At 39.1% G+C, this 13,036-nt stretch overlaps 1 protein-coding gene across 8 annotated transcripts in view; it reads left to right on the top strand.

Moving 5' to 3' along the window:
- PCGF2 (polycomb group ring finger 2) overlaps positions 1 to 11,992 on the top strand; it is an 84,049-nt gene extending 72,057 nt beyond the window's left edge. For all 8 annotated transcript variants that reach the window (XM_083376337.1, XM_083376333.1, XM_083376331.1 and 5 more), the window contains 3 exons: positions 285 to 383; positions 4,070 to 4,150; positions 7,656 to 11,992. In XM_083376337.1, coding sequence (XP_083232463.1) covers positions 285 to 383; positions 4,070 to 4,150; positions 7,656 to 8,015 — 540 coding nt within the window. In that variant the 3' untranslated portion in view covers positions 8,016 to 11,992. The remainder of the gene's footprint in view (positions 1 to 284; positions 384 to 4,069; positions 4,151 to 7,655) is intronic.
- Positions 11,993 to 13,036: the final 1,044 nt, after the last annotated feature.

A 13,036-nucleotide genomic window follows, 5' to 3' on the forward strand; every position in this document is an offset into this window, starting at 1 on the left:
TTCCCCTCTCTTACAGACTGACTCACTCTCTCCTTCTCCCAAACTCAGATTGATTTTTTCCCCCTTTGTTGTACACCACAAAGACATGCAAATTACATCTGGTTGCTTTTGCCTGTGATCTGAGAACTTCTTGCATTCCTCCCCCCAACCTTCACCCCTTAATTTCCTAGCCCTTCGGCAGATTTACAGTGACTTCCATATCTATTTCAACTTCAATCTCCTGCTGTGCAGTCCAGCCCTCTCCAATTAAAACCATCTCTCTCCTCTCTGACATTCCTCTGTAGAAGAACAGCATGAGATTCCTCCGATGTCCTGCTGCTATGACTATCATGCACCTGGCTAAATTCCTCCGGAACAAGATGGATGTTCCCACCAAATACAAAGTAAGTTTCAGGCAAGCAGTCACCATTCTCCTGACCCAAGGGCTGAGGTTGCTGCTGATTTTTTGTATATTTATAATTCTTCATAGCCAAGGGGGGAAAAAAACAAATCTGCAGCTCCTCTTACTAGTTTCACCAAAAAAGGGTTGGCTAAACTTAAAAATCAATATGCAAGAGTTGTACTTTGTATGTTCCCTGTCTCTCCCTGTACCCAAATGAAGAAGGCAGAATGGAATTTGTTATTTTAAGGATTTAACAAAAACATCCCATTTACTCTAAAACAGTCACTGACTGTTTTCTATTATAAACTAAGCTCATTGTCTGGGTTATTGTGGTACAGACAAGATATGTATATGCATTTTTTTTCCAAACTCAGCCTACATTTCTTTCTTTATAACTCCCATATGAAATTAGGCTGAGAATTTCATATTCTTCTTTATAAGTTGACATGGAGAGGGAGGGAGGGGAAGGGGAAGAAAGACATTAAGAGATGCAGGTTACCGGATTTTACTTCTTGGAAAGACATGGTAGACTGAAGATAGCATTTCAAAAAGTGGAAATAGTTGCAGCAGAATGAAGAGTTGGCAAGCAGCCTACCTCTTTATTAATTCTTAGTCAAGGAGAGGATTTGAAATCACCCACAAGTGCTCCAGAAAGCTACTTCGCATTAGGAGATCTCAAGACAGCAGTCTTTAGTGTGTTTAGCACTCTGGGAGACAAGAAAATAGCCATTTTGGTCAAGTTACACTTGACCTTTAAAAGGCCACTGGGTTTGCATAGGTCTTTTTCTAATCATTTTCAGAAACTGCTTGCTAACTGATTTTCAGCCATTACGAATCTTTGGAATGACAAAGTTTAATAACAGCAGACGAGTTTCTTCCAATCTTTAGCAAAAGAAGTTTCAAATATAAGTTAAGGAGGGATTTTTTTGTAATAAACAGTAAAAGAATTATTAAAATTTTGATTTTAGAAATTTAGAAACATATTAGGGGTTTCTCAAGAGACAAATAAGATGGTCTGGTACGCCCATCTCTTTAAGGACTTGCCACAGTTTGTTATGATCCACACAATCAAAGGCTTTAGCATAGTCAATGAAGCAGAAGTAGATGTTTTTCTGGAACTCTCTAGCTTTCTCCATGATCCAGCGTATGTTAGCAATTTGATCTCTTGTTCCTCTACCTCTTCGAAATCCTGCCTGTACTTCTGGTAGTTCTCGATCTATCTGGAGTCTAGCTTGTAGAATTTTAAGCATAACTTTACTAGCATGAGAAATGAGTGCAATGGTGCGATAGTTTGAACATTCTTTGGCACTGCCTTTCTTTGGAATTAGAATGTAAACTGATCTTTTCCAATCCTGTGGCCACTGTTGAGTTTTCCAAATTTGCTGGCAAATTGAGTGTAGCACTTTTACTGCATCGTCTTTTAAGATTTTGAATAGCTCAGCTGGAATACTGTCACCTCCACTAGCTTTGTTGTTGCTCAGCTTTTCTAAGGCCCACTTCACTTCACATTATAGGATGTCTGGCTCGAGGTCAGTGACCACCTCATTGTGATTATCAGGGACGTTAAGCTCATTCTTGTATAGTTCTTCTGTGTAATTTTTCCACCTCTTCTTAATCTCTTCTGCCTCTGTTAGGTCCCTGCCATTTTGGTCCTTTATCATGCCCATTTTTGCATGAAACGTTCCTTTCATCACTCCAATTTTCTTGAAAAGATCTCTGGTTCTCCCTATTCTATTGTTTTCTTCTATTTCTTTGCATTGTTCATTTAAGAAGACATTCTTATCTCTTCTAGCTATTCTTTGGAATTCTGCATTTAATTGGGCATATCTTTCTTTTTCTCCCTTGCCTTTCGCTTCCCTCCTTTCCTCAGCTATTTGCAAAGCTTCCTCAGACAGCCATTTTGCTTTCTTGCATTTCTTTTTCTTTGGGATGGTTTTGGTTGCTACCTCTTGTACAATGTTGCGAACCTCTGTCCATAGTTCTTCAGGCACTCTGTCTATCAGATCTAATTCCTTAAATCTATTTGTCACCTCTACTGTATATTCAACAGGGATATGATTTAATTCATACCTGACTGGCCTAGCGCTTTTCCCTACTTTCTTTAATTTAAGCCTAAACTTTGCAACAAGAAGCTCATGGTCTGAGCCACAGTCAGCTCCTGGTCTTGTTTTTACTGACTGTATAGAGCTTCTCCATCTTTGGCTGCAGAGCATATAGTCAATCTGATTTCTGTGTTGACCGTCTGGTGATGTCCATGTGTAAAGCCGTCTCTTGGGTTGTTGGAAAAGAGTGTTTGCTATGACCATCATATTCTCTTGACAAAATTCTATCAGCCTGTGCCCTGCTTCATTTTGTACTCCAAGGCCAAACTTGCCTGTTATTCCAGTTATCTTTTGGCTTCCTACTTTAGCATTCCAATCCCCCATGATGATAAGGACATCATTTTTGGGTGTTAGTTCTATAAGGTGCTGTAGAGCTTCATAGAACTGGTCAATTTCATTCTCTTCAGCACCGGTGGTTGGGGCATAGACTTGGACTACTGTGATATTGAATGGTTTGCCTTGGATTCGAACTGAGATCATTCTGTCATTTTGAGGATTGTATCCTAGTATTGCTTTTCCTACTTTTTTATTGACTATGAAGGCTACTCCATTTCTTCTAAGGGATTCTTGCCTGCAGTAGTATACCTGATGGTCATCTGAATTAAATTCACCCATTCCTGTCCATTTTAGTTCGCTGATACCTAAGATGTCGATGTTTAGTCTTGTCATCTCTTGTTTGACCACGTCCAGCTTTCCTTGATTCATGGATCTTACATTCCAGGTTCCTATGGAGAAAAAATCTTTACAGCATCGGACTTTCCTTTCACCACCAGACATATCCACAGCTGAGCGTCCTTTCGGCTTTGGCCCAGTCACTTCATTCCTTATGGCACTACTAGTACTAGCCCTCTGCTCTTCCCTAGTAGCATATTGGACACCTTACGACCTGAGGGGCTCATCTTCCAGCATCATATCGTTTTGCCTTTTGGTACTGTCCATAGGGTTTTCATGGCAAAGATACTGGAGTGGTTTGCCATTTCCTTCTCCAGTGGATCACGTTTTGTCAGAACTCTCTGCTATGACCTTTCCGTCTTGGGTGGCCCTGCACGGCATAGCTCATAGCTTCATTGAATTACGCAAGCCCCTTCGCCACGACAAGGCAGTAATCCATGAAGGGGTTGAGATTTTTAGAGTATAGGAAAAGGAAGGAATATAAAATTGGTTTATTTGATCAAGATTAAAATAGATGTCATTCCTGGTAACACTTAATGGATTTTTGCTGACATTAGAGCCAAAATAATGAGGTTTTATTTATAGATAAGAGATGGGATATGGGAAAAAGAAATCATTTGTTGTATTTTAAGAAAAAATGGTAAGTTAATAAAATTGTTTATAGTTGTGAAGAAGGTGGGAAATATAGATTTCTTTTTCTTTATTATATTCTTATTTTGTTCTTTTTATTTTCTTTCTATTGTTTTCCTTTCTGTACCCTATAATTTTTTATTCTCTCTTTTTAGTTTCTTTTTATTGTGGTAGTTATAAATTTACTAACAAAAAGAGGTAACCATGTTACTTAAATCTGTGCCAAATATTTAAATTGTACCTGTGTCATATAATTCTGCATATCTTAAACTTTGTTTAATAGGTGGAAGTTCTCTATGAAGATGAACCTCTAAAAGAATATTACACTCTCATGGACATAACTTATATCTATCCTTGGCGAAGGGTGAGTAAGAAAAAAAACACTTTATATAAAAAAATATTAACTTGCATCATCTTAATGAGATTTAATTTTCAAACCAATGAGCAAGTTTGGACAGATTTTTAAATTTCAACCTATCAGCATGGGAATTAGAAACCTTAGAATTTTTAAAAACATCTGGGACTGTATTAAAATGTGTTCATTAATGGAGAAGAGGGAAAGATAAAAGTAACAACTTAGTCAGCCTCTTGAAAGTTGGTAACCTTATTCCCCCATTGTACCTATAATTTTAGTTACCCTGCTTACACATAATCTACCATAAGGCTAATAAAATTTTGAACTACTCCATAAGGTTTTGCAATAAAATGTACTATTGTCCAGCCTTTTAAAGCAGGTAAACTCAGGAAATAAGAACCACTTGGATTTTTTGAATTACTTTGATTGCAAGTAAGGTAATGTAAGAGAATCTTGGGAGCCTGCCAAAATATTTCCCCAGATCAACTTATATGCAAGGAGATACTCCACATTTCTTTTGCATACTTTGCTCTTCCTCTGGACTGAGGAATCTTTTCAGTAACAGACTTACTGCATCCTCTGTGTCCCCAGGGTCCGTTAGGGATTCTGTCACAACTACCGTAAAATAAAATAATATTTCAGTGTTTTTAGAGTGATATTTATCCAGGAAGAACATAATCCACAGTTTTTTAAAAAATAAAACAAAAAAAAGTCAGTCTATGTGTTTGGCTTATCCTTACACAGACAAGTAAAATAAGGGGTGGGAAATAGATTTTTTTTTAATAGAAACAAATTATAAAAAATACCCTGAAATTCTAGTCCTAATTTTGGAACGAAAGTAGGAATTCTGTGAATTAAAGGTCTGAGGGATGCCAGATTCAATAATTAATTTAATACATGCCAGATATAAGATGCACTTTCTTCTCCATTCAAAGACAAATCCTGAAATGGGGAAGAGAAAAATTAAGATTCAACTACTGTAATTTTACATTTGGTTTTTGTTTTGTTTTGCTTGTTCCTTTAAGTCAATTTTGATTCTTTATGACTGCCTAGACTAATCCCTGCAGGTTTTTTGGGAAAGATTTTGGAAGTGGTTCTCATTTCTTCCTTCCTAGGGCTGAGAGAGTGAGTAAAAGTCACTCAGATGGCTTCATATCTAAAGCAGGACTGGAACTCTCAGTCTCCCAGTCTGGCTCCTTAACCACAATATCAAATGGTGTCTTTCCAACTAAAAAACATATAACTTAATTATAGGCTCAAAGATGCTTTCTTTTTAAAAACTGCAACTGGACTGTTTTTTTCCTTGAGAAAGAAGATGACATTTTGCTTCTCATCCAAGAAGCCTCATCAGTTGTGAAGCTTTTCAGATGAACAGTGAAACCTTTTCTTCTTCCTCCTCAAGGAAAAAACAGTCTAATTGCCTCTTGGGGGGGGGGGAAACCACCTTTGATCTGGATGACTGATAATCTCCATAGTCATTAATTGTAGCCTATTAAAAAATTTTATACAGTATATGTTAAAAGGGCATTCAGTAATTCCAAAACGTATTCTAAGTTTAGTTGGGGAAAGCCTTTGTATGACAGCACTAGGAAGTTTGGCCTAGTGGGTATGTGGTGGTTCTGAGTAGATGCAGGGCATCATTCAAATAATTCCTGAGCAGGTAAGAGGTAGAGCAAGCTATGCAAGAGGAGGTTTAGTGTGGGACCCTTGGATTTAAGAGACAGATTGTCACTGTAGTGACCTCTTTGTTACTTGGTTTTCTGGGGAATGGAGGGCAAATGCTAGATATTTAGTCTGAACCATTTTTTGGCTGGCATCATCAGACATCTTTTGTGAAGCTGTGCTGCTGCCCTTTTGCCCTATATAGTATGCTGTCCACTGTCTTGTAAAGGCACCCTGTCTTTTGTGGGGAACGTGCTTGTGAGCTATGAAGAAAGGTACCAAATTGCTCAGTATTCCTTACCTTGGTACCCAGAAAAAAATTAAAACCTGGTTGAATTAACTGGACCAAATTGGGTAAATTTGAGATGTGTGTTCTTAGTGGTGGTAGTTATTATGGGACTCTCTCCTAGAACAAATACAGCCAGCTCTCAAAATGCCTGGTTTTAAACAAAAGTTTAAGACATCTGTCTGTCAGCCAACCAATCGACCTATCAACCAACCTTTATATACTGTCCCAATCCAGTACATGGTCTAAGCACTGTATAAAATCATAATTCTTTATTAAAAATATAGTTGCTCATTCATAATTCTTCCTAAGGGGCCAAAGTCCTGCTTGACAGAAAACTGTTTTCAGTATTTTTAAAAGTCAGCAAAGTGTCCAGGCATATCTTTGCAAATAGTGCATTGCGTGAAGAGCCAATAAAGGTAGTCCTCAGCTTAAGACCACAATTAGGACTAGAATTTCTGTTGCTAAGCAAGACAGTTGTTACGGTAAATGAGTCGTACATGATTTTACAACTTTTTCACCATGGTTGTAGCAAAGCAATGCACTTGTTAAGTGAATTATGTGATTATTAAATGAATCCAGCTTCCCCATTGACTTTGCTCATCAGAAGTTGGCTGGGAAGGTCACAACTGGCAATCACATGACTCCAGAATGCTGCAGTCATCATGAATACATGCCAGTTGTCAAGTTCCCAAATTCTAATTAATTGACTATAGGGCTGCTTCAGTGTTGTAATGTAAGGACTGATTTGTCAATTACATTTTTTCAGGACCATTATAATTTTGAACAGTCACTAAATGAATAGTTGCAAATCAGGGTCTACCTTTATTGGGAAAGCTTGCCTTCTGGATTTATCTTTCATGGGATGGAACCTAGAACAGGGCCTCTCTGGACTGGTAAAGGTAAAGGTTCCCCCGCACATGCGTGCTAGTTGTTTCCGACTCTAGGGGAAATCTCTGTTTCAAAGCCGAAGAGCCAGCATTTGTCCGAGGACATCTCTGTGGTCATGTGGCCGGCATGACTAGACGCCAAAGGTGCACGGAATGCTGTTACCTTCCCACCATAGTGGTCCCTATTTTTCTACTTGCATTTTTACGTGCTTTCAAACTGCTAGGTTGGCAGAAACTGGGATGAGTAACAGGTGCTCACTCTGCTACGCGGCACTCGGGATTCGACCCACCAAACTGCCGATCTTCTGATCAACAAACTCAGCGTCCTAACCCACTGAGCCACCACGTCCCTATATATATATACAGGTGAAACTCAAAAAAATTAGAATATCTGCAAAACCTTCTGGACTGGTAGCACGATCATATTTAATAATATGGTCTCTGGTACACAGTTATTTATAGGATAAATAACTGCCCGAGGACCATACCATTAGATCAGTATTAAAATATACTGACAAATGTTTTAAGTGTTGTACAGCTGCAGTTTTATGCCTTTTTGGTTTTATAGTTGTTAAAATTATGTCTGATGTTTTACTGTGGTTCTTTGCCATTATTTTCTTTTGGAGAAATAACAATATGCAAGTTGCTAATTCATCCTGTTTCTTTCCTTCAATAGAATGGCCCTCTCCCACTGAAATATCGTGTCCAACCAGCCTGCAAGAGATTAAAACTGTCTTCTCAGCCTCCCAACTCAGAGTGTACCAACACCAGTGGGGCTTCAGAGTGTGAATCTGTCAGTGACAAAGCTCATAGCCCAGCCACCTTGCCAGCTACCACCTCCTCCTCATTGCCAAGTCCTGTCACACCTTCCCATGGCTCCCCAAGCTCCAATACCACCACTGTAAGCATTCCAGTCAATCCTGCATCTGGTGCCATGCTAAATGGCACCTCGAACTGCCACCAGATGCAACCTTTGGCCAGTAGGGGGCGCAAAACAATGGTCAATGGTAATCCAGTCATGTCAGCTTTGACTTAAAAGGAGCATTATTTTTATTGGATCCTGAGTTTTATATATATTATGTATAAATAAGGGCAGTGGTGGATGGGATGGGGAAATTATACATACTTATTTTCTATCAACTGATCTGATTTAATTTAAGAAAAATGCAAAAAGTAAGAAAAAATCCAAATCCACTTTTTTTAATTTTTGAGAAGCAAAATTGTGTTCTTGTAACTGCATGGTGGTATTTGTATAAAAACTGCAGCCCTTTCTGAATGATAATGATTTTTTAATTATTATTATTTATGTCCTTGATTTGTAGTGACATTTGATGCACAGCCTAGAGGGAAAAAATGCACAGACCCAAATCAACCAGGCTCTTATTGAAGCACATATGGCTTTCCTGGCTCGTTTTGTCAGATGACTGTAGCTTACATCCTCCCCCACCCACTCCAGTCCATTTTAATCATCTCCATTCCAATTATATAGCTTTCAGTCCTTTATTTTTATCCCTCTCTCTTAAGGATCTTTGTTCCAACACGTGTCAAACCAAGCTGCTGTTAAACAGAAAGTAGTAATAGACATTTTTGTGCATGGAAAAGGGCAACAGTGGGCTAATTCTTTACGATGTTATGAGTGCTAATCATCATAGATATGTACAGTATCCAGAACAATAACCTGGCCTAGAAAAAAAAGAGTTAACAACAGTGCCTTCAATTGGCATAACATCACTGCCCTTTGGGTGGAGCAGTTTACATCATTAACCACAGTATCATGGCTTTGGCCCCTTATGCTATAAACCCTTAGTTGTTGGAAAAATAAATATTGAAGCTTCACCTTTTATTTATATGCCCTTTCTTACACATGTTCATGATGTCTCTGTTTTCAGACAACATCTTTGCTCTGGTTTTAAATCTCTCTGGCCATATATTTCCCTACCAAATGTTGTGGGGATAGTTTGTACACTAGCAGTTCTTTATCAGAGATGTCTTGGTTGTTTGCAGACATTGGTGCCCAGGACCAGGCTAGAAATGGGCTAGGGACCCATTCAGAAAGTCAGCTACTTGCATGTGGCTTTCCTAAGCAGATTTGGATGACTAATGTATTAGGCAGGTCATTCATCTATACAACTCCTTGACCCTTATAGAAAAGCAGCTTTATAATCCTTACAATTTTTGCTCCAAGAACTATAATGCTTGATAGTTTGTAGTGTGATAGAATTGCAGTATTAATTTCCACAATTTTAATTCATGAAACTCCTGCTGCAATTCTCAGCGTTCAGTTTATATTATAGATATTTCTCAAATTCTGTGGTCCTGTGACTGTCTAAAATAATTAATTCATGAGCTTTTCCCACCTACACAATTCAAGTAGTCCTCAACCTATGACCACAATTGAACACAAAATTTCTGTTGCTAAGCAAGGCAGTTAAGTGAATTTTGCCCCATTTTACGATCTTTCTTGCTACAGTTAAGTGAATCACTGCAGTTGTTCAGTAGCCTGCTTGTTAAGTGAATCTGGATTCCCCACTTACTTTGCTTGTCACAAAATCGTAAAAGGCAACCCTGGAACACTGTAACTGTCATAAATATGAACCAATTGCCAAGCATCTGAATTTTGATCATGTGATGCTTCAATGGTTGTAAGTGTGAAAAATGGTCATAAGTCACTTCTTTCAGTGTCGCTGTAACTTTAAACAGTCATTAAATGAACAGTTGTAGGTTGAGGACTACTGTATTATTGATGGTGGTGGAAGCAGCTGTCATTTTTATCAGTAGCTACCTAAAATGCTGAGTATAGCATTGCATTCTCTTCCTGGCTTGAAGGGGGTTCCTGACCCTGCCTGTCTTCTCATCAGCCATGCACTCTGGATGATGTAGTTCCTCCCCTCCTGTTTTCCCTAGGAATTGAAACTCTGCAATCTCTGCATTCCCAGCTTTCCTACTTTTCCACCTTTTGGCAATACAGAAATGTGTGACACTTTCCCCCCCCCCCCCCGCCCTCACTCTAATCCATTTTGAGCCGCTTGATAGTCACAGTTTTAGAATCCTTGATTCAGCAAGCAGATTCTGTTTGGGGAAAGCCAGAATTACCTTATTCCAAGCACTTGGAATGAGAAATATTTCTGCAGCCTTTACAGAAACCCATTCCGCATCTTTTTTTTTAAAAAAAATGTTTGTTTAATCTTGTAAATTTGGGTTAAAAATAAATACAGTGCCTTTGCAAAACAAAGTTTATTAATGTGCTAAGGTGGTAGAAGAGATTTGTGATTTAAATTGCTAGTGATGTGTGGATGGAATCTCTTCTTTTGCTAATTTGTGCTTCAAGACGGCCAAATGGAAATGCACAACTTCCAAGGGGAAGAGATTTCTTCTTCCACAACTTTTAATCCTTTTCCCTTAGAGAAATACATGGTACCTAGAATTACTCCTCTCCTCTCCCTTCTCTTCCCTTTCCTCCACTTCCCTTCCCTTCCCTCCCCTCTCCTTCCCTCCCCTCCCCTTCCCAGGAGGAAGGGTTAACTAAACACAAGCACATTTTGTATTCTTGGAAGTAAATCCCAGGGATTTTGTTTGTTTGTCCTCTAGTTGTTTCTCTGGAAAGCAGCTAATCGCACAAGTGCAATCCATGTTTGGAAATAAATTTTCATAGATGACTCAAGTTGTACCAGGAGTGTAGAAAAGAGCTGGATGGGGGGGGGGGGGCAAAAAGATGCAATCGGCAGGAGGAGAAAGGTGTGTTAGCAATCTGTGGTGTGCGCCTTTCAGGCCTTTCTTTATCTACCCTATGCTTGTGAGCCAGATCAACTGCCAGCACAATAAAAGGTGTTTTAAACTTGCTCCTGCTCTCCAGCTACTGTCTGTTTTAAGACTCTGGTGGACCTTGCACAACATGATGTTTGAAGAATAGTCTATTTTTTTCTCTTCCACCTGTCTCTGTGTGCTGACAGAATGAGGAGAAAGACTCACTGCCTAAGAACCTTCCAAATTCTCTCTTTTCCACCTAACCCTTCCAGAGGCAAGACCATAAGACTGCTTTGCTGTCAAGCTGACTTTTTCCACACCTGCTCCTCTTAATTGTCTCTCTGTTGCTTATTCTCTCTTCCAAGTAATGCTGAGCAGTAGCTATCCTTGAATTAATTTCCTTGACTTTTTTTTAAATCTAATGTCTAAAGAAGAGGGGGGTTGAAGTTTTGTGCTTTCAGCATCATTTGTGATAGTGCCATAATGTCAAGTGTAAGTGTATGCAGAGGAAACATGATAACAATGCCAGGCATAAGTAATCTGTTACTGTGGAAGTTGCAAATCCTGTGTGATATTTAGGGAAATAATTATAGTGCAGGATCGCCTGCACTGTTCTAAAACGATTCTGTCCACCAGTCCAGTCCTTTTTTTTTTTTAGAAGAACCACCTTCTGTTATCCTAATACAACTTGCTGGCAAATTGTTTAGCATCTCTTGCCTCTGAGTTGGTAAACTGGAAAAGGCACTGTCTCCCATTGTGCTGGATTTGGCCCTGGGGTTGCAGTTGCTGTCCTGTACATTTATTAATGTTCTGTCACATAGAGGTACTGCAGACTCAGAAGGGGTTAAGTGGTACTATAGCAGTTTTCCTGCATTGGATTATATCACCCATTACCCCTAGTGATCCTTTCTTCTTATCCTATTGGCTGAGAGTGAATTTGGTACTGCCAATGGCATTAGGCCATGTTAAAAAATTGCTGGACTTGGAAATTGAGAAAGTTTTTCTGTCTCTTCATTATCTTTGTATATAATGAATAAACTGATCAAGGCAATTAAGGAGCCTAATGTTTTCTTCTCCTTTACCACTTCCCCTTTTTTGTATTTTTTTTAAAATATGGTACAAACCAAATTGCTATGTATGTTTGCAAACCTATATGATGTTTTAATGTGCTGTAATATATTCCGATATTCATATATTGTTTTTGGTTAAAACATTTGTATCAATAATGCAGTTTGTAAATGGTAATAAATGATACAATTTTGTCCTTCAGTCTTTGGTCTGGAGTATTCTGATGGCTTGTGGTGTGTTGCCAATTTTGCCTTCCCACATCTTCAGATTACAAGTTATGCAAAAGAATCATAACCTGTTGCACTTATAGGCAATATGGTGTTGGGTGCATATTATTTTAGAAGTGGTCATAGAATCTAAAATGCTGATCATGGTATTATGCATAATTTGTTGCTTATCTGTTACAGTGAGACTATAATGTCCATAATTCCTTTCTATTATAAAAGTTGTAATCCTGTTAAATCAGAAGGGTATCAGGAACAGGAAGATGATAAAAAAGTAGCAATTTAAATTGTGACATGATCACTTGTCTTCTTTGGATATATAATATTCACTTTCTTTCCTAATAGTCCCTGGCACCTGAACTTGCCTTTTTAATAGGCTGCTCACATAACATAGGTGTTTTTATGAGAGCTGAACTAAATATGGTAATAAATGTGTTTTTTCTTTCAACTGCACATTTTAAACAGAAGGCATGTGGTTGTTATAGAAGATAATGCCCTTTCTCAGGATTGCAGGCAAGCAGACAGCCCAACATTTTGAATAAGGGGAGAACACATCTTGGCAGCAATAGGCACCTCCCCCAATACAAATACCCTTCAAAAAGTAGACCATTCCTCCACGGCATAGAAGGCACTTTCCCCACTTCCTGTCAAAGGTCCCAAACCCAGGCCTGAGCACAACAGAAAACAGATACATCAGGATCAAAGGAAACCTGGTTTATTTAGGCACACTTTGGCGTATGGGATGCAAAGCAATCGCAAAAACAAAGTCAGCGCTGGGAGCGACTTCCTCCCAGTGCACTAAATAGACAGATCCCGCCCGGACCCACCCCCCACCCACCTAACTAGCATCCGGAGCGATGACTGTTAGCACCCAGCTCACAGCAGCAGTCCCCTGCCTCCAGCAAGCAGCTCAGCTCGGGCTCAGTTTTGTAACATCAAGGCAGCAAGGCAAGCGAGGTTCAAATCCCCCGCCATTTTCGGCGGACCGCCGAACAGCTGATCCAGCAAACCCAAAATTCCC

The sequence above is a fragment of the Vipera ursinii genome (genome assembly GCF_947247035.1).
Source record: "Vipera ursinii genome assembly, chromosome: Z".
In the NCBI taxonomy this organism is placed as follows: Eukaryota; Metazoa; Chordata; class Lepidosauria; order Squamata; family Viperidae; genus Vipera; species Vipera ursinii.